Below are 26,016 nucleotides of genomic sequence, written 5' to 3'. Positions count from 1 at the left end.
AGGATTAAAATCTGGCGAGTACGGTAGTAAGAACTTTAGTAGAACGTCGTACTCCTCGTAGAGCTCTTAGAGTTGTGTCGACTTATGAATAAACGCGTTATTAAGAATAAGAACTAATTATGGCCCTGGATATAGCGTATAGTAAGGGAGCACTTGCTCCTTTATAAAGGCTTTAAATATTATAGAAGTAATAGAGCCTTATAGAATAAGGTAGCTTAGATATCCGTCTACTATTAGCGCCGGCAGAATACTCCACCTCTCTAACCTTTTGAGCGGGCGTGCGACTCCATAACTAGATCTAATTGGTGCCCAACCATATTTTCTATTACCCGTTCTCTCGTTTAAAGCAGACTCGTTAAGGAAGATAAGCTAATCTGCTACCTAGCTCTTCTATATACTAATCCAGGCGTTACGCAGGGTCTTATTCCGTTATGCTACCCGAGCTCTTACTACCTTCTGAGACTAGCGAGCTCTCTTAAGAGTCTTATAAACCGTTAAAATGGAGAGTTAGGCGTCAAACTCGTTAAATAGGAAGTCCTGCATCTCATCTAAATACGCGGTCGGCCGGTCTTTAAGGAAGTTAAGAAGCCTCTATAAAACCAGTCAGCAAAAAGCTTAACACCATGACGTGTTATATTACCATTTCTTGGTAAGGTAGTAGAGCTCTTAGTCGCCTAAGAACAACGCTAGGAGGAGCGTACGGTTCGCCCTAAATATTAAGGTTTAATCGTATCTTATAAATCGTCTTCTTGCCCACCTTCACAGCCTCCGCAATAGCTGGTACCGCCTCACCAGCCTTAATACGAATCCTAATTTTATAAATAACTTTATCCGGAAGGCGGCGGCCCATAATAACTTCAATTGTGGTGGTTAAAATCAAAAGAATTACCTCTCATACAAATTTTGGTGGGGCGTAATGTGGCTCTTTTGTGTCCTTAGCGAGTTCCCGATATTTTCGAAAACACAGTATTGTCCTCCGTAAATGCTTTATCGTACGCCCTCCAAAATAGACAAAAGAAGTCTCTTTTTATAATTACGCAAAGTGCTTGGCTATTACTAATAAACTAATTAAGCTCTTGCGCATAATATGTTGACAAAGGGCTGAATAGAGAGACGTTAAGTGGCTGTAATCGATGCGTAGAATAAGGAGGATAGACCGCAACTAGTATTTAATAGCTTTTGTACTACTTAAGGAACCTTATATTAATATAAGAGCCGTAGCCATCTATAAAGAGAAGCCTCCAATCCCTACCCTACCGTGCTTTTACTTTTGTCTCGCGATTAAATATCTATTATAGCCATAAATATCCAAGATTATTATTCGTCTAGCTAGTAGGGGAGGATGTAAAGAAGGCTGGATGTTCCTCTAGATTAAAATCTTACAGCTATAAATCTTAAATATTCCCTAATAGCGTCTAATAGATTAATTCTGGAGAGAGATTTAATCCGTTAGCATAGATAGTTGCAATTATAGTTATCCACTCTCTATTACTATCTTGGCCGGCGCTAATTAGAGAGGTCTTCTCCTATATATCTTTTAAGAAGATCCTCTTTAGTTTTAAGAGAATTCCAATAAGAAAGCCCTTCTTGTCCATATTATAGGTATTTTGAGGTTAAATATTGTATTCGGCGATCTTATGCTCTAAAAGCTAAAAGTAGAGCGTATATTAATAGAGAGAATTAGCCTTTTTCCGTGTAAGGTCTACCGTAGAAAGATATTTTATATATAGCTCGTCGCGGTATTAATTAAGCTATCTTAAAACCTAATAATTTCCGGGCTGCTTTTTTAAAAGCTTAAATACAAAGTTTCGTACCATTATATTAGTAGGAGGAAGCCCTTAATCGGTAAGCTTATTTATATATTTAACTAGGTACCGTTCTTACTTAGGAGAAAGAAGAAGCTTGGACGAGTTCCCATCGGCTTTTAAGTGGGTAATCTGTCTGTGGCGGCGCGATAACGTTGTACGGTTAATATCAAATTCCTTTACGGTCTTAGTGTAATTAGGAGATTTCTGCAACTTCAACGCTTCAAGAGCGGCCTCAATTGAGTTCATGGTTGTTGAGTAATTGATTTTTGAAAATTTGAATATTTTGGTGTTGAGTGTGCACGATGCAGGACCGTGCACGATCTGGGCGGTCACTCTATAGCTTAGGGAGAGGTTAAATAGGACCTATAATATACTTGGAGGATTATAAGGTGTTTCTTTTATATATAAATAAGTTTAATATTGATTTAGGAAGGATCTGCTTCTGTTTTAGTGGAGCACTAGGGGGTGTGATGATGGTACTGGAGGAGTCCTCTATATGCGTTTCCTGCTTACATAAGCAGAGTCCCTTCTTGTTCGGTCTCTGTAGTAACTACTTTGGTATCCGTAGTAGTTACCCTAGACCCTGTAGATATAGGCCTATATTAAGGCCTATATTCCTCGTAGATAGATTCCATAGCTTCATTTATTCATTCAATATCATTTAGTTTATTAGGTGGTGTTCTGCCCTATACCGGCATATAGCTCGTTCCGGATTATTTCTACTTTATACCGGAATAGATCGTCTTTAAAGAGGAACAAATCATGTATCGGTTTTATTGTCTTGATTCCGGAATAATTGCTTCATTCCGGAAAAGATTTAATACTATATTAAACTTTTAAAGCTATACAAAGCCTTTTAGTGGAGCTTTTTAGCCATTTCTACGAGCAGATTTAGAAAATATGGTGTAGTAGATGGTTGCAAATAATGGTGAATATATAATTTAGTTGATTTTAGGTGTAAAATAAGTAGTAATATATCTTGTATATTATAATTAAACATCTAGTAGAGCATAATCGCGATATTTAGCATAAAAGTATAAGATCTTGATTTTCTACTGAGATTTTGGAAGGCTTTAGAGATTAAATTTAACCACCCCCCCCCCCCCAACTACTATAACACTATTAAATTCCATCTAAACTAGATTATACTGCGATTAATAAGTATATTTAAAAGCTTTTCCGCGTTATAGATAGAGCCTATAAGTGGTAGAAGCTAATTGGGTTAAGGGTAATTAATTATGTTCCCCGACACTAAAAATTAAAAATCTTACAAAGCTCTAATCTTACTAAGATCTCTTAAAAACCGGGCCCTCTAAGGTTCTACTAGCCGTAGACTAATTGCCTAATTAGGTTTGGCGCGATTATGATTTAGATTTCCCCTAACTGCGCCAACCTTACTTATTCTATAGTCTTCCTTTCCTTCGCCTTACGCAGCCTTTAAGGTAGGCTTAATTAATTACCTTCTTTATTTGCTACTGTTGATTAAGGTGGTATAGGGCTTTGCGATAAGGTCTCCCGTTAGGCTTATTTTAATTAAGGGCTAAGCTAAGTACTAGTAAGCCTTCTATAGCCTTTTACAAGAGGCTCTATAGAGTCCTCTATTAGTTAATTTGTATAGTGTTTCCTTTTATAGTAGTATATAGAACACTCTGTATTTCCTTTTTAATAACTATATTAGTAATTACTGTATCCTTATTTATACGTACAGCTAGTAGGCCGTGTAGTAGTTAGGTAAGCTTTTACTACTTTTAAAAGTGGTATAATCTTACTAACGCTTATAGGAATTTAAGCGTCATAAGTCTCTCCTAGTTTAATAAGCTCATTGCTAAGAAAGGGCTCTTTTATAATTCCGTATTGAGTATAAATCTCATAATAGCCTTAATTTCGGATCTTGTAGATGTAGCTAGGTATATAAGAGATCTCAGTAGCCTTTTAAAGCTTTTTAGGAATTGGAAAAAGAACTAAGTCGCCTATACTAAATGTAGTAATAGAGTACTGCGTACCGTACTTCTTCTTTATCTAGTCGCGAGAGTAAGCCGATCGCTGTTAAACTCTCTCGTGAATATCCAATATATCGTAAATAGCGTCTAATTCTGCTAAACGCCTCTACAGCCGTAGTTCCTTTTAGCGCTCTTTAAGCTTCTTTAATACCTACCGCTTAAGCTCTAGCTATGGTGGAATGGCGTAAATAGGATTACTAGAGTTCTTAATTGCCTAACTTAACTTATGCCTAAAAGCAGGTGTAACTATATTATAATACTCTTAAAGATCTACTAGTAGAACGCCAGCTCCACTAGCTTTGCGATAGAGCTATAATTATAGAGCTTTAATTTAAACCGCAAGATTATCTATAAAGTAGCCTTTAGGGGTGTAGTAAAGATTATCTAGATCTTTAATCTAGTCGTCTAGATACAACTGCTCTTGCTACTAGATAGATTATAGAGCTCTCTTAGCTGTATAATATAGATCTATAGTAGGTTTAGATCTTACTACCGCCGAGGCTTTAGCCTCTCTATCCATTATCTTAATCGCCCCCCGCATACTAGCCTCTTAGCTTGGTATAAGAAAGCCTTTTAGTGAAGGTAGAGGCTGCCTAAATCTACTTAATTCTAATAATTGAATTTAACGAGTTTAAATTAAGATTGGTAAGTAATTAGGAGAGAGGTAATCGTCGTTAGATAGAGTATAATTCGGAGGAGTCTCTTGCCTTTGTAATCCATTAGGTAAATTATAGTCCTCTTTAAACCAATTACGATCGCCTATAGAGGTAGTTCCTAAATCTAAAAGGCTACTATTATTTAAATCCTTATCTTCCTTATTAGAAGATTTACCCGAGGTTAAGAGCTAATTACTATTGTCTTCTATATTAGAAATATCATCGCGATCCTTATTAGAAGCAGTAAGGGCGCTTAAAGTAATAGAGCGATTGTCCTCCTTATTGCGCTCCTATTTGGTAGCCTCTTACCTATTACTATTCTCTTTTAGTAGAGGGCCTAAAACTTCCTTATTGCCATCTAGATTCTTATCCTCAGCTTTAAAGACTTTAGTATTGGGCGGAGGCTCTACTGTAGCCCTTAGAGCAGGCGCCACTAAAGCAGAAGCCTAAGGATCTCTTCTATATAGATAGCGAAAAGGCGTGCAGCTAATTAATTTATGGTACGTGCGATTAATTAAGGCCGCGATGATTAAGTAAGCTGTTGCCCATCGTGAAGTTCCTAAGAGTCGCTTTACTGTATAAAGCTTCTTCTTTATAAAGCTATTAGCCTGCTCTACTAGGCCTTATAATTAAAGGTAGCGCAGGCGGCTATTAATAACTTTTACTCTATAGCAATAAAGTAATATAAAAAGGGCGCCTTTAAACTCTATACCATTATTACTCTACCAAATACGCGGGTAAACACTGTAGTAATATATCTATTGTAATACGGCAGTAGCGACTTTCTTAGCAGTCTTCTACTTAAAAGGGTAGAGGGCGTAGTATTTACTGAAGTAATCGCGTATCTATAGGATCCATTTATATTTACCGTTGGGCTTAGAGCGCATATTAATTAGATTACCTTGGATGCGATTAAAGGGAGCTAAAGAAACGATTATATTAAGTAAAGGCCTTATAGTAAAGGAAGCCTTTCTATAAGAATATTAGCATACACATACAACTAAGATTTTTTCTAAAAGTAATACTTACTCCTTATAGATTTGACAGTGCTTAAGCAGCCATTTAACTTTAATAGATCTTATACCGTAATACTCGGTCGTAATTGTATAGTAAGTCTTCTTCTGTCCTAAGTGTTTAATATCACTATACTTCCTTACGATTATATTATAAATATCTGGCTCAGGAACCACCTTTAAGGCCCGCTTATTAGGCCCTATTAGGCGCCTCTAAAGACCTCGCAGCTTTAGGTAAACATTCTCTCTTATATACTACCGTTGCTTAGCCTTTAATTTAGCGTTACGTTTTTCCTATAAGTGGGCTACACGATTTAGATCTGCGAGCCAGGAAATAAGATTATTATATTTAAACTAGGTAACGCGCTTTATTAAGTTAACTCTAGTTTCTTCTAGATACTTAGTAAAGGCAGGCTTTACTATAACTAAGAAGGCAGGAATAGCGTAAGAGACGTTATAGGAGTCGTCTGCGGTAGAAGGAGAGGCAATTGCATTACGTGCGGAGGTAGTTACGGAGGTAGTTGCGAAGGTTAATATTGCTATTTCTGGTGTTAGATTTAAGCTGGCAATTAAGTTAATATATATTTAGAACTTACAGATAAGACGTGCATCTTATTAAGGATCTAATTAAGTCATATATAGAGGTGGTAAATAAGAAAGGACTAATAAGAAAATTTAACAGACGACAAAGCTTGCGAAGTTCGACTTTTGTAAGCTTTGCAGTGCGAAGAATTGAATGAACGACTTGATTGTGAATGTAGCTCTAGAGGCTCTATATATACACGAAGAAGGTAGAAGTGATAGGGTAATAGATAGCTGAAATGGGAACGGTAATCTGCCACCAATATTGATCTGCAACCAATATATTGGGTGGCGTTGACGCCGTCTTGGAGCCTTCCAAGCGGTGATCTTGTGTCTCAGCGCAGTGTCGGTAGTCGGTTACAACTTTTAAAGCCCCTGCGCTAGTCCTAATCGGGTAATCGCAACAAGAAAATCAACACCTCAGGAGGCTTCCACAAGAGCTCTACAAAATGCCTTACACTTAGTTATAAAATATAAACCAACCACCAAACTTAGGCTTATCAACTAGCCGTTTTAGCGACGTCGTATACGCATAGTTGGGGTAATTTAAGGCTGTTCTGGATGTTATGCGATAACGATTTACCAATTAGATTAAGAGGGGAAGAAAACCGAAGTCATTAGTATAATATATTTTAAAGAGCTTCACGATTTATGATAAGCCTTGCGCTGCTATACCGCCTTATAATTGGCCTAATCTTTTAAAGATCTTTTCCGGAATGAAGCATTTGTTCCGGAATCAAGACGATAAAACCGATACACGAATCGTTCCTTTTTGAAGACGATTTGTTCCGGTATGACGCAGGAATTTTCCGGAACGAGGCTCGAGCCAGTATGGGGCAGAACAGGTGGCTCTAAGAGCCCTAATATACATAAGAGAATTGACCCCCTATAGGGGTCCCTAGAGAGTGATGATACAAGTTAAAAACTGACGTCGAACAGCACCCGTCGCACCTCTGTAGTAGGGCTACCTCCGTGGCCAACATGTTATAACTTCATTACCTGCTGGATATAACACCTCTGCTAGTGCAACAGAAAAAATTAATGTTTTGGCAGGTTGTGGGTTACTTTGAAGTCAAGGTATCTCTCGACCTGAATCGGACATCCTTACCATCGTACTACTGTCGGACGACCTAGATCGTCTATACGAACTATGTCTTAGTTGTCTCTCAACTTATGACTAAATGTCTCATCGAATGTCTCATTACCTATTTCTATTACCTATTTTGACTCAGTTGTCTAGATCTACCTAATGTATATAAAGAGCTTCTAGAGCTATATTCAATAGACAGAGTCCTTATCCTATTCTACGTTCATCTCTCATTATTTCCGGGAGACGGGGTTTTCCGCCATACCGGGGGGAGGTTACCTGATGGTGACCTCGACGGTCGACTTATAGTGATCCACTTTAACTATACGAAAATGTAGAGCACATACAAAGGAATTAACATTTGAGGGAGTATTAAGTGTGGATAATAGGTATAAGAGTCAAACTGTATGTAGATATCTGTGTTAGAGTCAGCTTTGGTAGAATATTCGACAGTTATTTTAGTTCAATTTTACCCCTTACGCAAGTTCATCTTCGATTTCCGTTTGCAATTTTTGGCAATTAATAAGTACCTGCTAAAGAGATTTAACAACGATCCTTGCTTCTGCCACAATATATATACTTCCACGATACTTTTGCCGCAGGCGTTAAAGCTCCAGCGTAAGCTGACCATTCTCCCGTGTCGTCTGTTCGAGCATCTACTAAAGATTAGGAGCTGGCATCTCCTTAGATATTTGCAATTTTTTTTTAGTTGCTTCGACTGCTATGGATAACTTATCCTTACAGCGGATCTCTGTATTAATAGCAGTAGGTATTAGAGATCCATCTAAAGTAGGCGGAAGGAGACGGATTTTTAGTCGATTATGCCTAAGCATAATTCTTAGTGTTAAGAGTTATCCATAGGTTTATGCCTTATAGTTATAGATTCGCGGCTTTATAGCATCGTTCCAGGAATAAAAACCATTTGCTATAAATAATTAGGCCCTACTTTTAGTCCATATTAAATTTAGAAACCGTAGGGTCCAAGTTTATAGCTTCCGCTCTAATACTAATTTAGGGTTATTCTTAGTTGGAGGAGCTTATAACGCTTATATATAGTATAGGCTATATCTAATATATAAGGGAGATACAAAAGCTTTCTAGTAATATAGAAATATAATATCGTGACTTCTTGCTTATTAATTTAGTGGCTACTTATACTACTATATTCAATCGACGCATCGCCCGTTCGGTGGCGGTTTCTGCTTGACATCGCGGGGGCTAATGGAGTAGATATATTGATCGATTATAGAGCTAGTTCTGCGGATTAATCTGACGGTATTTCTGAGATGATAGCTGTTGTGGGGTTGTAGATTAATTTCGTTAAAGAAGGTGACAGCTCTATATACAAAACAAGTTGCTCCGCTTAATACATACTGGCAAAGTCCCTTAAACCATAGAATCAACTTTAATCACAGCCTCAAAAATCCCTCCATTTTATGCAATCTACCAATCTTTTTAACTTTTCATAACCCCAACCTTTCGTTCCCTGTATATCTTCCTGAACTGGCCCAACCATGTTTGAAAAGCTGACAGCATCTCTCCGACGCCCGCCACAGTCTGATTCCATATTCCGATTTGGAGCCATTCCCGGATCTGCACCTTCCACGGCAGAAGCCAATCGATTCCCAGTACCCTCTAAAGATCAAGAGAACACTGGGGTTTCAAAAGATGTGGAGCAGCGTGAAGGAGAAGAAAGGAGCAAGGAGCAGCCAAGGAGCAACAAACGACACTTACCCAGCAAACGGCACCACTCCCTAAAAAAACCGGGATACCAGTCTTCTGGTCGGTCAAGCCCAGCGAGCTACCCGGCAGCACGATCCATGCCGACGCAACCACCTGGTGGCAAAACAAGAGCTAGCCCTCCTCCCTAACTCCCGCTCACCAACCCCGGAAGCTCCGTCCTACAAGACGCAGCCCGGCGCGCTGCTGGAGGGTTCGAAGAGTCTAAACAAGAAGCCGTCGAAGAAGCAAACATACCATGGCCACGAGCACCCAGCCCCGCAGCCCCGAACCCCCCACCCAGATTCGGCGGCCTATCCACGCTCGAGTGAGTACCGCCCCCTTCCGCTCCAGCTCCTCGCTCAATCCCTCCACTTCCCCACGCTCTAGAACCGCACCATCCGCCTCCTCCACGCTGCCGCTGCGGCAGCAGCGCCGCGCACCCGCGTCCTGGACTTCGCCACCGTGCGCTGGGTGTACGGCCGCACGGCGCCTAGGTGCAAGCTGCGGTAGGTGGTCGCGTGCGTGTTTGCGCAGCGCGGGCCCTGGCTTGGTGCCGCGGTGCTGGTGCCGGGCCCGGATCTAAGCAAGGAGATGGGACCGGGGTGGGGTTGGAACTGGAGTTGAAGCTGGAGGTTTGGAGGGATGTGAGTCGGTGGCTTATGATGCGGGATGCGGATATGGCGCAAGGGGTGGGGGTTGTTCGAGGATTCTTGAGGTGGGTGGGATGGAGGGGGAGGATTTTTGTGGCGGGGACTGGGGAAGGGTGAGGGCGTGGCTTTCTAAGGTGGCTGTTGTGTTTAGGGTGGTGCGTATGGGAAACGGGTAGAATGTGCACAAAGGTTGTAATCAACTGGAGTGAAGCCGAGTCGATGCGTCGAAACCGAATTGGTTGACATGCTGAGAGATTTACAGGGCCTGTAATGAGTATGAACAGTCGTCTTTGGACGTCCGCTCCGCCCCACCCGTTCGCCGATCTTCAAGCCACGCCAAGAGAGTACATTTTCTTTAAATAAAATCATCACACCTGTCATCGGTTAACCGTCCGTACAAATGCCAGCAACGCCTTAATAAACCATCATGCCGCCCAATGCTCCGTAAACATGCATTCATTCCCTTGCCTCTGCCTCTTGCCCGCATTGAAGTGGATCAAACCGATCCTAGCCTGTTTTTAATATCAAGAACCTGTACCCGTCAGTTATGTGCTATAGCTTTCAAGTCTGTACGGAGTATTATGAGTTTCAGGATATGAGGGTGAGCTCAAGATAGAGCGGTGAAACTAAACAAGAAAAAAAAATTAAACAAGATGACTGGAAAAAAAGAAGCACCCACCATGTCATTCCACCCACCACCGCCATACTGCGCCTTACTCTTCCCACGATACTCAAATCCCAGCCGCTCATAGAATGGCACGAGTCGGTCATAGGTCAGCAATGCAATGCGATCCGCTATGTCGGCGCTCTGCATGCGTTGGATATACGACAGCACGAGCGTCCTTCCCAATCCTTGGTTCTGGTACTCGGGCAATACAGCTAGGGAGTGCAAGCAGATGGTTCGGCCTTCCTCTTTGTGGCCAAGATGCGGGTCTGCATGAGGGTTCGACTGCCACTTGGGAGGTAAAGCCATGTCTTCGTCCGTCACCGTTTGGCTTGTCGATTTAGTGGCGACAATGTGAGCAAGGAGGACTTCCTTCCTGGATGGGTCGGTAGAGTCGGCTGGGTGGGAGAATGAAGACTCCGAGAGGCGGCGGAGAGGGCTGTGCGGAGTTGAAGGGGTTGCGGAGGCGAAGAGACCGAGGCAGAGCTCGCCACAGGTAGTCAGACGGTAGATAAACTAGCATGTTTGTCAGAGGCGGTTCCAGGGGAAGAATGAATGGGAATATTTGGTATTTTGGGAGTACGGAGTGAGAAGTGATTGGTCACGTGAGCTTGAAATTGGGATTCTTCTATTTGACTCCATGAACTGAAAACCAATATGAGAGAGTCTGAGAGGATAGAGATTAATTTACAGGGTTGAACTATTCAACTGCGAGACTACTGTGCGATCATCTACCCAAACAAGTAGGTAGATAGAAATAAGACGGATTCCGCGAACCGGGATATGTAAATGCAACAGAGACGAAGGCCTCGCACGTCGTGAAACCATCGACGATGAAACCATGTGAGTCAGTTAATTTTATCACGGAAGACAATTATTACTAAAAACGGTTGTATTTACCTTTTCTCTACTGCATGCCTCATTTGGGGGGAAAGTGGCATTCTCCAGGTTGACTACGCTCTCAAGGTCATTGAGATTGAGGACTTGGACGTATGGATGAAGCTTGTCCAGTGTAGATTCCTGCGCTGATGTTTTGGTCTCATCAATGTCTTGGCCTGAAGCTGGCGGAGCGCCGTGTTCAGGCTCTTCGGTTGAAGGCGCCATGGAGTTGATGGTTGTCGTCTCAGATTCCAGGTCTCGCGGGATTTACGGGGATTGCGGCAGAAATTGGTTAGGATTGAGCGCAGAAATGTAGTGATTAATAAAGTAGGTATCGTGAAGAGAAATGCGAAGAGAAATGGGGATGCCACACACGAGTCAGGCCAGGAAGTGGCAAAGCCTACAAAGCCCCCATGTCATTTTGCTTGGCTGGGTCATCGATCGTGCGCGGAGATAACACCAGGTCAGCTTCAGGGCAATTACCTGATGCAGCATGATGAGACGACGGCTAGCCCCAATGACTCGCAGCGAGAGTCATTCGGCAAAACTGACAAAGTTTTTAGCGGCAGCTGCAGCGTTGCGGCAATCCAGCGTGCGCCTTTACTAATCTAATGGCCTGCTAACACCGACTGCGTCCTGTTGTGCGCTTCACAAGTCTCTTGCCAAAAGCTGCTATAGTCGCCCGATAATTGGAATAAGGTCTGCGAGCCCATTTCACTTCGTCTTCTAGATACCACGCCCCTGGCTGAGAGCTCTGGCACATTCAGCCTTCTGCCCGTGCCCGTGAGTCCTTAGAATTCTTGTATTGAGCCTAAATATTAAAATACCATCTCCTCTGTACAAAAATGCTACCTTCCCAAATTACGCCTCCACTTCTCTGTATGACTGTGGAATTGCCTCACGTAGATGCACCCCTCCTGCTACCCCGCGATCCCCTGTAGTCGCAGCCCTCACCGGCCCCATCCCACTTGTCAGTCAATAGGGGTTTGCGCGTGTTAGAGAGGAGCGGATACAGTACCGGTGCAGTTATAAAATACGGGGCTAGAGGGTGAAAAGGCGCAGAGCTGGTTTTCAAAACGACCGAAAGAGTGACCGGAAATACTTCCCAGCTGCACTTTAACCAACCGCATTGGGTCGGGCTTCGTTTAGTACCTAAGCCTCGACTATTTCCAGCTTAGCGACACGTAAAATAACCAGACACGATCAACTTCAGGTTAGAATGGCCAACGGCATAACCGGCACCATCGATCACTTCGTGCAAACCCCGTATTGATGACTTAATACAGTTCGAAACCACGCCTAATCGTCATGGCTAGCCTGGCAGACGAAGCAGCGTCCCGCTTGCCCAGCAAGGCTGTTTCAATGTCCTACGCCTGCGTGCTGCCTTGAGCCCAACCACCACCAAGAATATATTACTCTGCCCACTTACCGCTCCTCCCACCGCTCCCTCAACAGCTGCAATAGACCTCTCTCGACATGTCTTCCCGTGCTAATTCATGATTATTAACGACCCTTACTCGTCACCTCACAGATCCTTCCATCGCCTTCCAGCGCCGGGTGCAGAGAAAGATTCTGGAGGCGAGGGCTTATAAGCTTCTTTTATAAGCTCCACCTCTTTCTTTTTTAGGTCGACCTTGCACCGGCCGGCATCCCAGCTTCCGACCATCTAGATCCTATAAACCTCCACCTCCCTCCACCAGTGTACCACATTCTCTTGAACCGATTCAGAACCACCTGCATACCACGCAAGGTGCACGCCTAGCAGCCATGTGAGCAGACCGCCGACCCCGTTCTTGTGCGACACCCACGGACAAACCGCTAACTTATGAACAGGCCACGCGTTACCATATCAATCAACGCGCCCAACGAGCCCTCGGACCAGGAACTGCTGACTCTGGACCTCCCACCGGGCCTGACAGTCAAGGATCTCAAGAGCTTCGTGCAGAGCGAGACCGACTTCCCCGTGCGATCCCAGCAGTTCTACCTCAACGGCCGACCGCTCAACACCGACACTCAGACGTTGGAAGAGGCCGGAGTCAACGATGGAGAGATGCTGGCCATGCTCATCCGGAAGCCGGGGACTGGCGCCCAAGGGCAAGGAGGACGAGGCACCGGCCGTGCCGGGAACGCCGCTGGTGCGGACGGTCGGCGGCGAGGAGACGTTAATCAAGAGGAGCTGGAAACTGTGCGACTGCGGGTGCTGGGCGACCCTGCAGCGATTGCGAGCCTTAACGAGCAGAACCCGGAGCTGGCCGGCGCCCTCAACGACCCTGCGCGCTTCAGAGACCTGTTTCTGGCCATGCGGCGGCAGGAGGACGAGCGCGAGCGCGAGCGCCAGAACCAGATTGCCCTGCTGAACGAGGACCCGTTCAACGTCGAGGCCCAGCGTAAGATCGAGGAGATGATCAGGCAGGATCGTGTCATTGAGAACTTGCAGCATGCATACGAGAACAATCCCGAAGGTGAGAGAATACCGGGACGAGAAACCAATTAAACCGCAAAACCATCCCCACGTTTCAGAAACTAATCGTCTGTTTAGTTTTCGCTAGGGTCACCATGCTCTACATCAACGCTGAAGTGAACGGCCACCCTGTCAAAGCTTTTGTTGATTCTGGTGCCCAAGCCACAATTATGTCTCCTTCATGTGCAGAAGCTTGCGGCATTATGCGTCTGATCGATACCCGCTACTCTGGCGTCGCGAAAGGCGTCGGGACGGCGAAAATCCTCGGTCGCGTTCATCATGCCGAAATCAAAATCGGAGATGCCTTGATGCCGTGCGCCTTCACGGTTATGGAGGGCAAAGACGTAGACCTTCTATTCGGCCTCGACATGCTCAAGCGGTACAAAGCGAAAATCGACCTGGATAAGAACGCGCTTTGTTTCCAGGGTATTGAAGTGCCCTTCCTCCCAGAGTCTGAGATTCCGAAAAATCTCGAAGAGGCCGAGTTAAACGAACCGACAGTTTCCGGCCCCAATGGCACTGAGATTGGAGCAAAGTCCGGCGCTGTCAGACCGGCTGGGACTGCCGCCGCCGCAGGTTCATCGGCGGCAGGTTCTAGCTCGGCGAGCTCAAACTTCCAAGGCGCGGGTCAAACAGTAGGGCCAGCAGCCCCTGGTACCCCTGGTACCCAGACAACCATTGCAGGGGCTGCAGTAAGCTTCCCGCAAGCCTCAATCGAGCAACTTCAAAACCTTGGCTTCTCGAGAGAGGATGCCATCCGTGCCCTTTGCGCCACAAACGGGAATGTAAAATACGCAGCTGAGCTGCTCTTCTCCAGCATGAATGAATAAAGAAAAAAATCCTATTCCCCAAAACCATCTCCACGGCAGGTAACAAGAGATGCATTCATGCATAGATTATCACGGGTGTTTTTGGTACAGGCGCAATGGCTCTAGCATGAGACTTCCAGTTTTTATTCCTTTCTCATAGGATCGGGACGTCGGATCGGCATCAGTCATGGAATATGGGTTAGGCGGAATAGGTTCAGTTACCACGATGATACGCATGCATAGGGAGCACTGAGATGGGATGGAATAAGGCATTAGGAGGGTGTATTCGTATCTTTTAAGCCTATTGACTGATTTAGCGGTCCAGCCAATAGGGGCATCTTCAGTCTCTGATTTTATCCATGTCTGCATATCGCTGCGTGAGCTACTATCTCTGCTTGTAGACGCAAGGCTTCAGCACACTCCCCTCATTTCCCACGTCCCCCTCGTCCTCTACATTCCCCACAAACCGCGGTTTCCTATGCTTCATCCCACCACCTCTCGCTTCCTCCTCAGCCTTGGCGTTCTTGCCTCTCGTCGGCGCCACACCCTTGATAAACTGCATCTTCACAAACATCTTATTGCTCAAATCCACCGCACTCTTCTCCTCCCCATCAAGCACAAACCCCCGCCTTCGCAACACCTCCACGAAACCCGACACATCCATTTCCCGCCTCGCCCGATCAACCTCCACCCCATCCGCCTCCACCGCCAGCGCCTCCTCATCCTCACTCCCCTCCGCCCCCTCCACCACGCCCCTCTTCTTCCCCCCCGCCTTCGCCCCGCCCTTCCGCCGACTCCCAACACTATGCCCCACCACCCCCTTCCCGCCCCCACCCTGGCCCACACGCCCAAACCGCGACTTAATCTCCGCAACCCACAGCTCCCCGCGCCACCTCAGCACGCGCCACGCCTCGTCCACAAAATCCAGCCAATTCGTCCCCATGAGCGCGAGGCAGAAGACCGCGACGTCCACGCTCGCGTCCGCAAGCGGCAGCGCCGCGACGTCCGCGACCGTGACGAGGGGCCCCGCGGGGCCGGCGGGCTGCGCGAGGTCGAAGGAGCGGATGCGGAGGTTGAGGGCGTGGAGGTGCGGCTGCAGGGCGAGGGCGAGGGTGGCGGCGCCGCAGCCGAGGTCGGCGAGGGTGGTGAGGTCGTTGAGGGCGCGGGGGAGGGGTTTGGGGGGATTACCGGCGGCTGCGACTGCTGCTGCTGCTGCTGCTGCTGCTGTTGGGTTGTTGTCGGTGGTGATGGCGGTGGCGGCGGGCTTCCCCTTGCGCTGCTGGCGCCGGCGCTCCTTCCAGGGGTCGCGGGCGCGGATCCGGCCGCGGGTTAGCACGGTGGCGATGTAGCTGTCGACGGGGTTTTCGGGCCATATGCTGACTTGTTGCGCGAAGCCGGTGTGGTATTCGGAGAACATTTCGGGGTTGGAGCGGAAGAGGGCGAGGGAGGCGGCGGAGGGGGTTGTGTAGAGGGTTTCGTTGAGGTGGCGGAAGCGGGCGCTGGCGAGCTTGGCGCGCATGGAGAGTTGGAGGGGGGTTAGTTTTGCGGTGGGGTCAGTGGAGGGGGGAGGAGCCGGGGCCGGGGCGGAGGTGGCGGTCGGGGGGTTGGGCTTTTTGTCTTTCTTGGGCTTCTTTTTGGAGGGTTTGGATGGGTTGGCTGGTGGGGTGGGAGAGGAGGCTTGAGGCTTGTTGGATTTGGGGTCTTGTTCTGCGCTCTCGGTTTCGTTGATGGACACTTTACTCTCTTTGCTCTTTCTTTTCTTCTTTCCGATCCTCTCCTCGCTCTTCACCGTCTTTTCCACCTTCTTCCCTTCAATATGCCTCTCCCACATCTCCGCCACATTCAAATTGGTCACTACAGGACCCAGGCCAATGCTGTTAACTCCACCATCCTTGCTCTTGCCATGACCTCTTTTCCGCTTCTTAGAGGATGCTGGTTCGTCTGCTCCATTCTGTGCTGTATTGGAATTGGGTGTGTCAGTCTGGGTTTGCAGTGCGGTAGAAACGTTCCAGCCGGGTACGGAGAACATGTTTGGCAGTGGAGAGGGTGGAGTGCAAGTATTGCTGGTGGAGTTTGGAGCTGGAAAGAAATTACCTTAATTAGCGGACAAATGTATATCCGCAAGCGGATAAACGGTCTAAGGGACTTTCGCAGGGTTTGTTAAGCGGAACGTCTAAATTTGTATGGGAGATGCATATAATCTTTGACAAAATTGTTAAAGCCACCCACGTTAGGTCTAGAGGTGTATAGGCTTAAAATGATTGCAAGAGCCAGATCTATCAACGATAGATTTTTAGGCTTTATACATTAACTCGTTGCAACGTTATACTAGATTATATTCATAATAGCCACCCCAAAAGAACCTATCGTAGCCTAGCGGACATATAGCGTCTGCGCTGTGGTGTGTAACACCCACTGACACCTCATCACGCGCCGACTACCAAGTCACAAATATCATCAAGAGCGGACATTGATTGGAGGTGAGTCTTCGGCAACGTTAGCGCCAGTATGCTGATAATCGCTGGAGGGAGGTTATGCTGTGTTGCCAATTGCTTGATTACCTTTCTGACTTGTTAATATTGCCAGTCCACTTCGACGGGCCGGTTCTACTCACACAACAGAACAGTCTGATGAGCTTCTTCATGAATCCCTCTTTCGGTTCATTCACCGGCGCCCTCACCCCGGTCTGATGAGCCTGCGCGTTTCCCGTCATGGGGCTCTGTGCTTGGTTCATCCTGTTGCAAACCAAATTCAGCCGGCTGTTCTGGAACTGGGTCATCGTTGAACCCTCCGGTGGACCTGGCTCCGCTGGTATTGTGACCTTCCTTAGAGCGTTCGGCCAATCCCACCTTCTGGCGGTTAAGCGTCTTATATCCGTCAATAAGCCCCAGGCCATGAAGCATTGATAGAACCCGACTCTTTACACCCGTGCCTTGAAGATGAAGACCAAGAAGCCGAGCAAAACAGTTAGCGGAGCTTCGAGCGCGGCCCAACGAAAGGATAGACGTAAGAAGAACAACCCGCCCTGGGTTCGGATTTCGCGATCCGTCACTTCTTGATTGTGCCGATAATCCTTCCAACAGTTGGCAGAGTAGAGGGGCATATTGGCTAATCATCTCATAGCCCTGCGAGAGTTGAACGTCTTCAAACTCCAGATCTGACTTCCATGGGCCAAAGATAACCGTCTTCTGCTGAAGATCACGAAGCTCTTCACGAAGGATATTTACGACCGCATCAACTAGTTCCGAATGAATATCCGCAGCCTCCCCAATCGCATTACGAGTTTCTTCGTCCCCTAAAAGGGTAGTAATAAGCGCCTTTGCCTTCCTCTTTTTCGCACGTCGTCTTTTACCAGCACCAAGCTGTAGCCATGCCAAAGTGAGGTCACCGAAGGACCATCGCCAGTCCCGTAAATGCCCTACAACAACTCTAACCTTCTCTTCCTTTGTTACTGGGCGCGATATCCGTTCGGCGGATGCCCCAGTTGGGGTTTGTATAGGCGTCCGCTGGTTAACTAGTATTGTGTTTGTAGTGGGGGTGGCCGATTCAATTATTGACCCATTATCTGTTCGGCGGCGCTTTCTAGTCAACATCGCGGGGGCGGACGGGGTAGACATTTATCGATTCTAGAGCTGGTTCTGTGGATCAATTTGACGGTATTTTTGAGATGAGAGCTGTTGTGGGGGTGTATCAATTTCGTTGAAAAAGGTGACCGCTCTACGTGCGCTAGACCATCCCTTAACACGCTAAGACCAAGTGGTCCGTGTAGAACACCAGAATCAAAACAACGCGTATGGCCTTGTTTAATTGATTTAATTGGCTAGCTCTTATCGATAACAGTAGGACGCAAACCAGAATTGACTTTTGACCAAAAAGGTTAGCGATATCCGCTTTCGGATATACGTATGTCCGCAAATTTAAGTTCGGAGGCGAGTTTTTCCGGTTATCTAGGGCGGTTCTTCCCTATTACAAGAACGGGGAAGAGCAACTCAAGATACGGTTATCACGGCTCCATGTTAAATCAGAATTTCTAATTTGCAGATACGTTGATGTCCGAAGGCGAAATGGATACCACTGTGGCAAGAAGAGCAAGTCTCGTAAGGGGTCTCGATATCATCACTGCACGGCAGCGCCATGAAATCCATTTCTCTCAGTTAAAGACCAAGGAATCCACCGAGGACTTTGGGTCACTGCAAATTCAGTCACTAAAATTTCTTTGTCCTATTCTTCGATTCCAAGCCTTTCAGCATGAGCGTGGTCAATTGAACGTCTCCATCACTGGTACCTCTAACTTTTCAGCCTCATTCTACGGTCCTTGATTCCTGTACATCAACCCCAGGCTGGCCATCTAATAAGCGTTCCCGGATGCTCTAGCCCAAGAACCTTCTCAGATACTTCGAGATCCCACCGGTGCGTCACTTCGGCCTCTTCGTACTTGCCCTGCATCGACAACACCAACCCAGGGTTACTGGCGCTAATGAGCGTGCCTGTGACGGCTAAACAGGTGACCTGAAAGTAATCAAGAACTAGCGACAAGCTCTTTACTCTAGGTATCCATGAGACCAGAACGACGATTGGGAGCACAAGCGTGGCAACTTGCACGCTGACCCAAGGGCAATACCGATCGCAAGGTCTGCTTTCCGTGAAAGCCATAACTACCGCCGTCCAATGCTCCACTAAATTGCCAACGAAGGGAATTACGATCAGCCCTTGGAACATTTTCAACGCATGGAAGTTTATATTTCCCACAATGAAGTATGCATGAAAGGCGACTAGCGTTGTGGTAACCACCATGGCGATTGCTGCGCCAATGACTGTGAGTTCTGGGTCATCAGTCTCCACTGTCTTGCTGTGTCTTGTCACTGCCTCCGCATCCGTCGCACGTTGTGAGGGCGTTCTAGCTGAGACGGACATACTTGCGGATGAATGGTAGTGCTGGAAACAGAAATAGCAGACGTAGGTACAGATCAGCAGAACCGATAGGGCATTTGAAATTCTCGCGGATAATACGTCGCCAGCTTGTGGAGGTTAGTATATAACGTTGAGTATTACAGAAAGTGACTGACCACTGGAGAGTTTGCAGGTTATTGTGGCAAGCAAAGTCACGGAAGTGCAGAGGCAAAGCAAGCTTAACAAAATTTGAGTCGTAGTATTGTCCAACCGCTACGCCGCATACCGAATATGGCCTACATAATGCCATGCCCAAAACTAAAAGTGAGTTTGCTGGTAATGTGAAGCTGCCCATGGAGTCTTGACAATCAACATCAGAGATAACTGTTCTACCAGAGATACCAATGCAGGCATTCTCGTTTCTCAAAGTAAACCGACGGCATCAGGAATATCAAGAATCACGCAGCGCATGTACATGGCATGCAGTATCCCAATTAAAGATCTAATTATTAGAGGTCTAGAGCGCACTCGGGTTGGAACGTAATGTTCATGGCAAAAGGCGTTCAGCCTGCGCCTTCTCCGGAGAGACATGTTCCTTTCTAACATAGCCTTCAGCCGCCTCGGAAACGGTTCCGCCAACGGCAACCTGCTTCCTTCCTACCCTGTCGACCCACTTTCTCGAAGACTGCTCGTCGTGAACGCTTCCGTCCCCCTCTACAACAGACCTATATACGTGCCCTGCCAGAACTCTCCCAACCGAAGTCTTGTTAAGGTATTTGCGCATTTTAGACGGCCCGGTGCGGCCGAAGACGATGAAGCACAGCATTAGGGAGCATATGCAGACTGCGACGAAAAGCAATATAATAGCGGGAACGGCGTAGCGAAGATGATACCTGATCTCTCTTTGGTAGAGAATCACGGGCCAGGTGTTTGCATCATTGCTTGCCGAATCGTTTGCGCGTTTTGCCTTGGACCCGTTGCTTGTTGCGGCGTTCCTTGTTCCTGCTACTGCGTTCGCCGCGGCGTCGGTCCAGATAAGATTAAGTATTTTGGCTGCCGTGGCTGGGGTGCGAGAGAGGTCCCGCCATAGGCGATACATAGCATAGTTGGACTGCCCTGAGTAGTCCGACTCATCATCTACGTCGTAGGCGGCTCCGAGGGCGTCGCAGTAGAAATCCACCCCAGGGAGGTTCTGATAGGTCTTGGGTACAAACTCTCCGAAAACGACATACCCCGGCAGCATGAAGGACTCTTTCTGAATGGTGGAGAGATTGAAGCCCGCCTGGCTTTCAGGCTTGACCAGGCCCCACAATGGGTTCACGTCGCGGAGGTACATTCCAGTGTTCTCAACCGCCCAGATTGGCTTGGAGTCTTCGTTAGGATAGTTCTTCTCAACGAGATTAGTCACTATGAGGCTAGAGAGGTCATCGCTGCCGTTGAAGCGGAAGGAGACGGTCTTGATCGACGCCCTGGCGGCAGAGACGCACGAGTACATGGGGATCGTCCAGCTGGAACCGGGTTCGGACACCAGCGACTGGGTACCATCCTGGCGTCGAGGTGCCCCGTACAGCAGTCCGCACTGTGTGGCGAAATTTGTGATGTTTGCGGCGTCCATGCCCTCCGGTCCACAGAAAACTGCAAGATTGTTAGAAGAAACCGAAAGATAGCCAAGCCATATATTGAGCAGACTCACCATTCTCGAAGCCGATATTAAAGGGGTTCGGATATAACGGTGGCTCGGCCGTGGAGTTGCTACCTAAACTTTCTTTATCTGTCCCGTCCAGATAATAACCCCACAACGACGAGGTCGTGATCTTGTTGGTTCCTATCGCCAATAAATGCGTGCTAGAGCCATTCCTCTGGAGCGGGAATGCCTTCCCTACAAAAGAATTGAGGTATTCAAATGCGTGAGAGCCCGGAACACTTTTGTTGGCGGGTGCAGTCACGTTCAGAAAGAACATGNAGTAAACATTATTGAGGAACGCTGCCTTGTATGCGCGACGCCAAAGATCGGGATTTTCCTGCATATCACCCATCTCCCAGGTGGGATATTTGTGGTCGATATTCGAGAAGCCTCCTCGGTCCGTTAACACTAAGTTGACAATTGTTGAGGTACCTTCGGATGTCGTTTCCGGTATCGAAAAGTCTAGAGTCAGGTTGGTATCTACACAGTGTCTGCGGTTGGATGAAGAGTATGTCTTCAGACCAGGTGCTCGCATACTCTCGCGGCGGAGGGGCGCTATGATTTCGAAAGCCGATGCCGCCATCCCTCGTATCAACGATCAGCCCTTCCACTAGCAGAATCTCGTCGTCCATCGTGATCGTTGAGATGTGTTGGTAGGCGCCAATGGGGTACGCCGTGCCGTTATCAATCGGAAGGGCTCCATCCTGATCGTCAGGCTGCGATAAAGTATAGTATCTCCATTCAATGTCGAACACGCTCGAGACGGTCTTGTNCATGGTGGACAATCCACTCTGAAACACATCAATTACATCCTGAGGAACGTGAGAACTGTACCAGTCCGCCTGCACGTAGTCGCCTGTTTCATTGGATACGATAGTTACATTGTTAGGTGAATTCGGACACCCGAGACGAACGAGTGATCCACAAATTCGGCTCCATGGAAGATTGTTCCGCGCCAGAGTCCCATAGCCGAAGGGAGAACTGTCCTGGAGGTAGTGGAATACTTGTTGTGATGGGTTTTTCGCAGGACCTACGCTCTCATACAAGCCGAGAGGCGTAACAACACCAGTTATTGCGACAAGAACGGTTGCGAGACTCTGTAGCCACGAGAGCATCCAAACCTCACTGCGGACCCCCCGATTCGTCGCAGAGTCTGTTTGGAGGATGGCAGGCCAATACGATGAATGAAGCAGACGACCAATAACGGACCTAAAGAACAATCAGTGCGACGGTTTTTGGAAAACGCTATATTGGCATACCATGTAACAGCGGAAGCGGTGACTGTCGAATTCTTTTCCTTTAGCAGGCCGACGAGCACTAACGGTATTGCGACAGCAATAAGTAGCTGAACTGGAACCATGTCAGAGCGAATTGCCGACCATACGACGTTGCCAGTACGGAGGACGGAGCCAAAATGGATTTCCCCCCATAAGGTGCCTATGAGGCTGCTGAGATTTTAAGGAAAGAGAAATCCATTTTTGGGCCGTCCTCCGTACGATGCATAAACACTGAACGCACCTACAAAAAGGCCGGCCGCAATCATGCCAGAAACATACCCAACCGTCAGATCGTGAACTTGCACCATGATGTCCGGGTGCCAATAACGACGTGGAGAAATGCAGTGAAGCTGTACGTCGCGGCAGTGAGGACCGCCAAACGCCCGACCTTTTTTAAATGTTCAATGACCCCTTTTTGAACAGTCCTGTCACTTTACGAGGAGAGGGTTCGATTTGGCGCCGCTGCTTGATTCATCGTGTAATACTAACCCTCTTCAGCTGAGCTGAGGTGTCTTGCATCGATGCGTGTCGAGCACTACTAAATTTAGTTAGATTTCAAACCGATCGATTGGATGAATTTGTATGCAGGAGTGCCGAAGTCTGAGCGCACGATTCCCAAATACGAAAAGGCAACAGCATCGTGCACGGCCCTCCCCGGCTCCTAACATGGTTGTTCGCCTGAGCTAAAGCTAAGTTTTGGCCAAGCCTGCTACGGGCTTAGCCACCTTCAAGACCAGTTCAGATTAAATAGCGTGATGACATTCAAACAACCTGCTGTACTTAGCAGCTTAAGGTTCTCACGCGTTACGGGCACTAGCGGGGGGGGGGTGGCCGACCCATACTAGCCACACCCTTGTGGATCAAGAACTAGCGACAATTCCGGTGGCGGTGCAGCGTTGGAGTAGATCTGGGAAGGGCCTTGTAACGGGCTCTCCGAAAAGGTACATCAGCTGAGACACGGTCAGACAGATGAGGGTCCTAGAGGAGACATAGTCAGATAGATAAGGGGCGAAAGATTTTACTAGTGTCTCAGAAGGATCATAAAAGAAGCTGGCTCTCTTCTAGAAAAGAACCAGCGGTTAGTCTCTGAATAGAAGAGGTCGAAAAGCGTCGATCCAGGTCGGATTTTAGTGATTACCCTGTTCCTGTTCTAGTTGCCTACATTTTATGACATCATACTGTTTCTATTACCTTTCCATTGCCTATTACCTAGTGTCTTCCGATCGACAGAAAGCAATTGCCCTTTAAACACGCAACGTGCATCCTACATTCGAACTACCTGTGACTCTCATTCGATGCTGTCGATTAGATATCCACACGTTCCAGTCGGAAGCCTTACCGGCCTCTTACAGGCCTTAACCGGAATGCAGGGTATTAGAAGCTATCCCGGGTGCGGCATAGACAAAAGCCAAGAGCTACAGGAGGATCGTGCGGCGAGAATTCCTGGAGTGCACACGCAGGAACCAAGGCTCTAGGTGGTTAGGGAGGGATACTTGGCCTCGCTTTTCCGTGCATTGGAAACTAAATATTTATATCTCGTTTGATTATTACACTGTCCTGCGTTAAAATAGGAATCACTTTTAGTGATAAAACAGTCGGACCCGCTTATCATACTATTTTAGATTCGTGGACAACTAAATTTTAGATTCTTAATAAACCACTCACAAAACCCCTGGTAACTCTAATTGTAAAAGGAATCCTGCCAGTAAAATCCGGGCCGACATTATTTACAACTCCTCTACCTGCCAAGTTAATGCAGACTTGACGCATGCCCATAGAGAATCAAGCCACACCTCAGCACTTATGTAAGGAGCTTCTTGTGGCTCTCTAGGTCCATTGTGAGCACTACCGCCTTTATTCGTAGGAGGCTTTCCCTTCTATGCCTGGCGAAGGTTGGTTCTTTATCTTGTCTTTGCAATACCTGCTCTCTGCTTCACGGGCTGCCGTCCTAGTTTCCTTATTATCTTCATCCTCCTCTCTAATTATACCAATTCAGGTACAAGTTATTCTTTTGTCCCGAATAGCCCAAACATATTGAATTATGAAGCTTTACGTAGTGGCGGGATCTATTTTATCATTGGATAAAAACAACTTAAGGGGGCACTCCTCAATTTCGGCTGGCTTTTCCCTTACATAAACCACAAAGCATTAAGTAATCACCTACTACCTGTATGCTATACTCGCAGAAGCGCATCTAGGAAAGTATTAGTATGCTACGGGAGCTGTAGTCATACGTGGGAATAAGTGAAACAATAAGACTCACCCAGTCCACTATTGCCATAACTTGCTTGCGTAGTATTCCATGTAAGCTTTTGCAGAGATGATTCTTATGGTGCGGTCTCCACGAATTGGATTTCGGCGAGTTATAGCAGCGCGTTCACCGCTATAGATCCTTGAGATAATATATCCTCTAGTAGGCCACATTATGAGAAGTTTTGTCACCCAAGCAACGGCAAAGGCCTTCATTCGCGTGCCAAGCCTCCAAAAATGCTGGTTCACAACTAGTATAGGACTTGGTAAGATGGTCGAGGTCTACATAGCTAATTATAGAGGAGTCTACATATTGGATAAGTTGTTAAACGGACGATTAGGAATAAGAACTCTGTCTATTAATAAGGGCTCTAGAAGCTCTTTATATACATTAGGTAGGTCTAGGTGACTAAGTCAAAATAGGTAATAGAGGATAGGTAATGAGACATTCGATGAGACATTTAGTTATAAGTTGAGAGACAACTAAGACATAGTTCGTATAGACGATCTAGGTCGTCAGACAGTATTACGATGGTGGTAAGGAACTCCGATTCAGGTCGACATAAGTGGAGGAGGTTGGATAATGGGATTGTCGCTTCTTGGAAGACGAGGTCTTGGTAATCCGCCCCTTATGTAGCATCGTGGAGCAGTACGCAGGCAAGGGGAGTTGGTCGGTACGGCGCAACTGTGTCTGTCAGTTTGAACGCTCGCTAGGCAATACTGGAAGCATTAAGGGGGGAGCTCAAGGTTGATATGAAAGAGGTTATAAAAGATGCAAAAGGAAGATGAACAACATATCGATTGGGTGTTCTTACCTCGCATACTCTATTTGGACATAGAGAATATCTGCGCATAAGACTGCTAGGGTGATTATTTTTTGGTGGAAGTGATAAGTTGTTTTGTCGACGTAGTGCCAATCACTACTGTATTAGGGTTAGATCAGGGGTGTCTATGACTCGTCCATCATGTATATATAGCCTCATTTTCTTCGTAGATCAATCTTCACACGAGTTCTTCTTTCCTGACATCTGCGCACGGACTTCCGGTTGACATGTTTCTATCAGCCGGATTGGTAGGATAAAGACGACGTGCTCTACGTAGCCGAAATAAGTGTCGGTTTGGGGCACGTGCGCACCCACCAAAATCATGCTTCACGATCATCGTTTACAACACCATAATACAGCCAAATCAATTCAATATCGAGTTATCTGCCCGTCAGCCCTAATGCACTCATGCAGGCGCTTCGTATACCAGCTGTANATCTCTNNAATCTTCTCCTNATCCACTTAATTCTCCTAAACATCTATAAAACGCTCCAATGCTGTATCCTCCTCTTCTACGCGCTTTAAATGGAACTTCTTCTTAATAGGATGGGCTAAGGACTCTACAATTAATAGATCTGGTAATAGACTAGGCAATATTAGAAGCTTTAAGTCCCATTCCTTTGCCCAGGCTAAAGACTCCCTTAATTTATGCGCTAAATCTACATCCTAATATAAAGTAATTCCCTTAATATTAAACTTTAAAAGAAGCCATAGCAACACCTACTTAGTGTAGGCTTTTAAGCTTATTTTGCCCACCTAG

The 26,016-nt window shown here is 46.7% G+C and overlaps 9 protein-coding genes across 9 annotated transcripts; 1 reads left to right on the top strand and 8 right to left on the bottom strand.

Annotated features, from left to right (window-relative positions):
• Positions 1-1,880: 1,880 nt before the first annotated feature.
• On the bottom strand, positions 1,881-2,054 carry K441DRAFT_575031 (uncharacterized protein; the record flags this gene model as incomplete). Its single annotated transcript, XM_067644133.1, has 1 exon — positions 1,881-2,054. One exon carries the CDS (start codon positions 2,052-2,054, stop codon positions 1,881-1,883), a length of 174 nt encoding a protein of 57 aa, XP_067500960.1.
• Positions 2,055-8,444: 6,390 nt separating this feature from the next.
• On the top strand, positions 8,445-9,103 carry K441DRAFT_208118 (uncharacterized protein). Its single transcript, XM_067640525.1, has one exon. It carries the CDS (start codon positions 8,661-8,663, stop codon positions 9,015-9,017), a length of 357 nt encoding a protein of 118 aa, XP_067500959.1. The 5' UTR covers positions 8,445-8,660; the 3' UTR covers positions 9,018-9,103.
• A 533-nt stretch (positions 9,104-9,636) lies between these two features.
• K441DRAFT_616294 (acyl-CoA N-acyltransferase) lies at positions 9,637-11,587 on the bottom strand. Its single transcript, XM_067645738.1, has 3 exons — positions 11,083-11,587; positions 10,198-10,698; positions 9,637-10,050 (listed from the first exon to the last, which is right to left on the bottom strand). Exons 1-3 carry the CDS (start codon positions 11,284-11,286, stop codon positions 10,015-10,017), a joined length of 741 nt encoding a protein of 246 aa, XP_067500958.1. The 5' UTR covers positions 11,287-11,587; the 3' UTR covers positions 9,637-10,014.
• Positions 11,588-14,716: 3,129 nt separating this feature from the next.
• On the bottom strand, positions 14,717-16,376 carry K441DRAFT_698493 (uncharacterized protein; the record flags this gene model as incomplete). Its single annotated transcript, XM_067653069.1, has 1 exon — positions 14,717-16,376. The coding sequence occupies exon 1, from the start codon at positions 16,358-16,360 to the stop codon at positions 14,717-14,719; it is 1,644 nt and encodes a 547-aa protein (XP_067500957.1). The 5' UTR covers positions 16,361-16,376.
• Positions 16,377-16,625: 249 nt separating this feature from the next.
• On the bottom strand, positions 16,626-18,015 carry K441DRAFT_664746 (uncharacterized protein). The gene is made up of 2 exons (XM_067649399.1): positions 16,946-18,015; positions 16,626-16,892 (listed from the first exon to the last, which is right to left on the bottom strand). The coding sequence occupies exon 1, from the start codon at positions 17,946-17,948 to the stop codon at positions 16,992-16,994; it is 957 nt and encodes a 318-aa protein (XP_067500956.1). The 5' UTR covers positions 17,949-18,015; the 3' UTR covers positions 16,626-16,892; positions 16,946-16,991.
• A 645-nt stretch (positions 18,016-18,660) lies between these two features.
• Positions 18,661-19,245, bottom strand: K441DRAFT_679668 (uncharacterized protein; the record flags this gene model as incomplete). Its single annotated transcript, XM_067651292.1, has 1 exon — positions 18,661-19,245. The coding sequence occupies one exon, from the start codon at positions 19,243-19,245 to the stop codon at positions 18,661-18,663; it is 585 nt and encodes a 194-aa protein (XP_067500955.1).
• K441DRAFT_664744 (uncharacterized protein) lies at positions 19,218-19,746 on the bottom strand. The gene is made up of 3 exons (XM_067649398.1): positions 19,600-19,746; positions 19,415-19,545; positions 19,218-19,358 (listed from the first exon to the last, which is right to left on the bottom strand). The coding sequence occupies exons 2-3, from the start codon at positions 19,529-19,531 to the stop codon at positions 19,299-19,301; spliced, it is 177 nt and encodes a 58-aa protein (XP_067500954.1). The 5' UTR covers positions 19,532-19,545; positions 19,600-19,746; the 3' UTR covers positions 19,218-19,298.
• Positions 19,747-19,768: 22 nt separating this feature from the next.
• Positions 19,769-22,490, bottom strand: K441DRAFT_688925 (uncharacterized protein; the record flags this gene model as incomplete). The annotated part of the gene is made up of 5 exons (XM_067652247.1): positions 19,769-20,856; positions 20,915-21,337; positions 21,390-22,114; positions 22,165-22,255; positions 22,424-22,490. 5 exons carry the CDS (start codon positions 22,488-22,490, stop codon positions 19,769-19,771), a joined length of 2,394 nt encoding a protein of 797 aa, XP_067500953.1.
• A 3,237-nt stretch (positions 22,491-25,727) lies between these two features.
• Positions 25,728-25,922, bottom strand: K441DRAFT_664741 (uncharacterized protein; the record flags this gene model as incomplete). The annotated part of the gene is made up of 1 exon (XM_067649397.1): positions 25,728-25,922. A coding segment is annotated over one exon (195 nt), but the record flags the coding sequence as incomplete, so codon positions are not given.
• Positions 25,923-26,016: the final 94 nt, after the last annotated feature.

This window comes from Cenococcum geophilum (genome assembly GCF_001692895.1).
Source record: "Cenococcum geophilum 1.58 unplaced genomic scaffold K441scaffold_39, whole genome shotgun sequence".
Classification (NCBI taxonomy): Eukaryota; Fungi; Ascomycota; class Dothideomycetes; order Gloniales; family Gloniaceae; genus Cenococcum; species Cenococcum geophilum.
The sequence above is the reverse complement of the archived record's forward strand: the minus strand, read 5'-3'. Positions and strand labels throughout refer to the sequence as shown.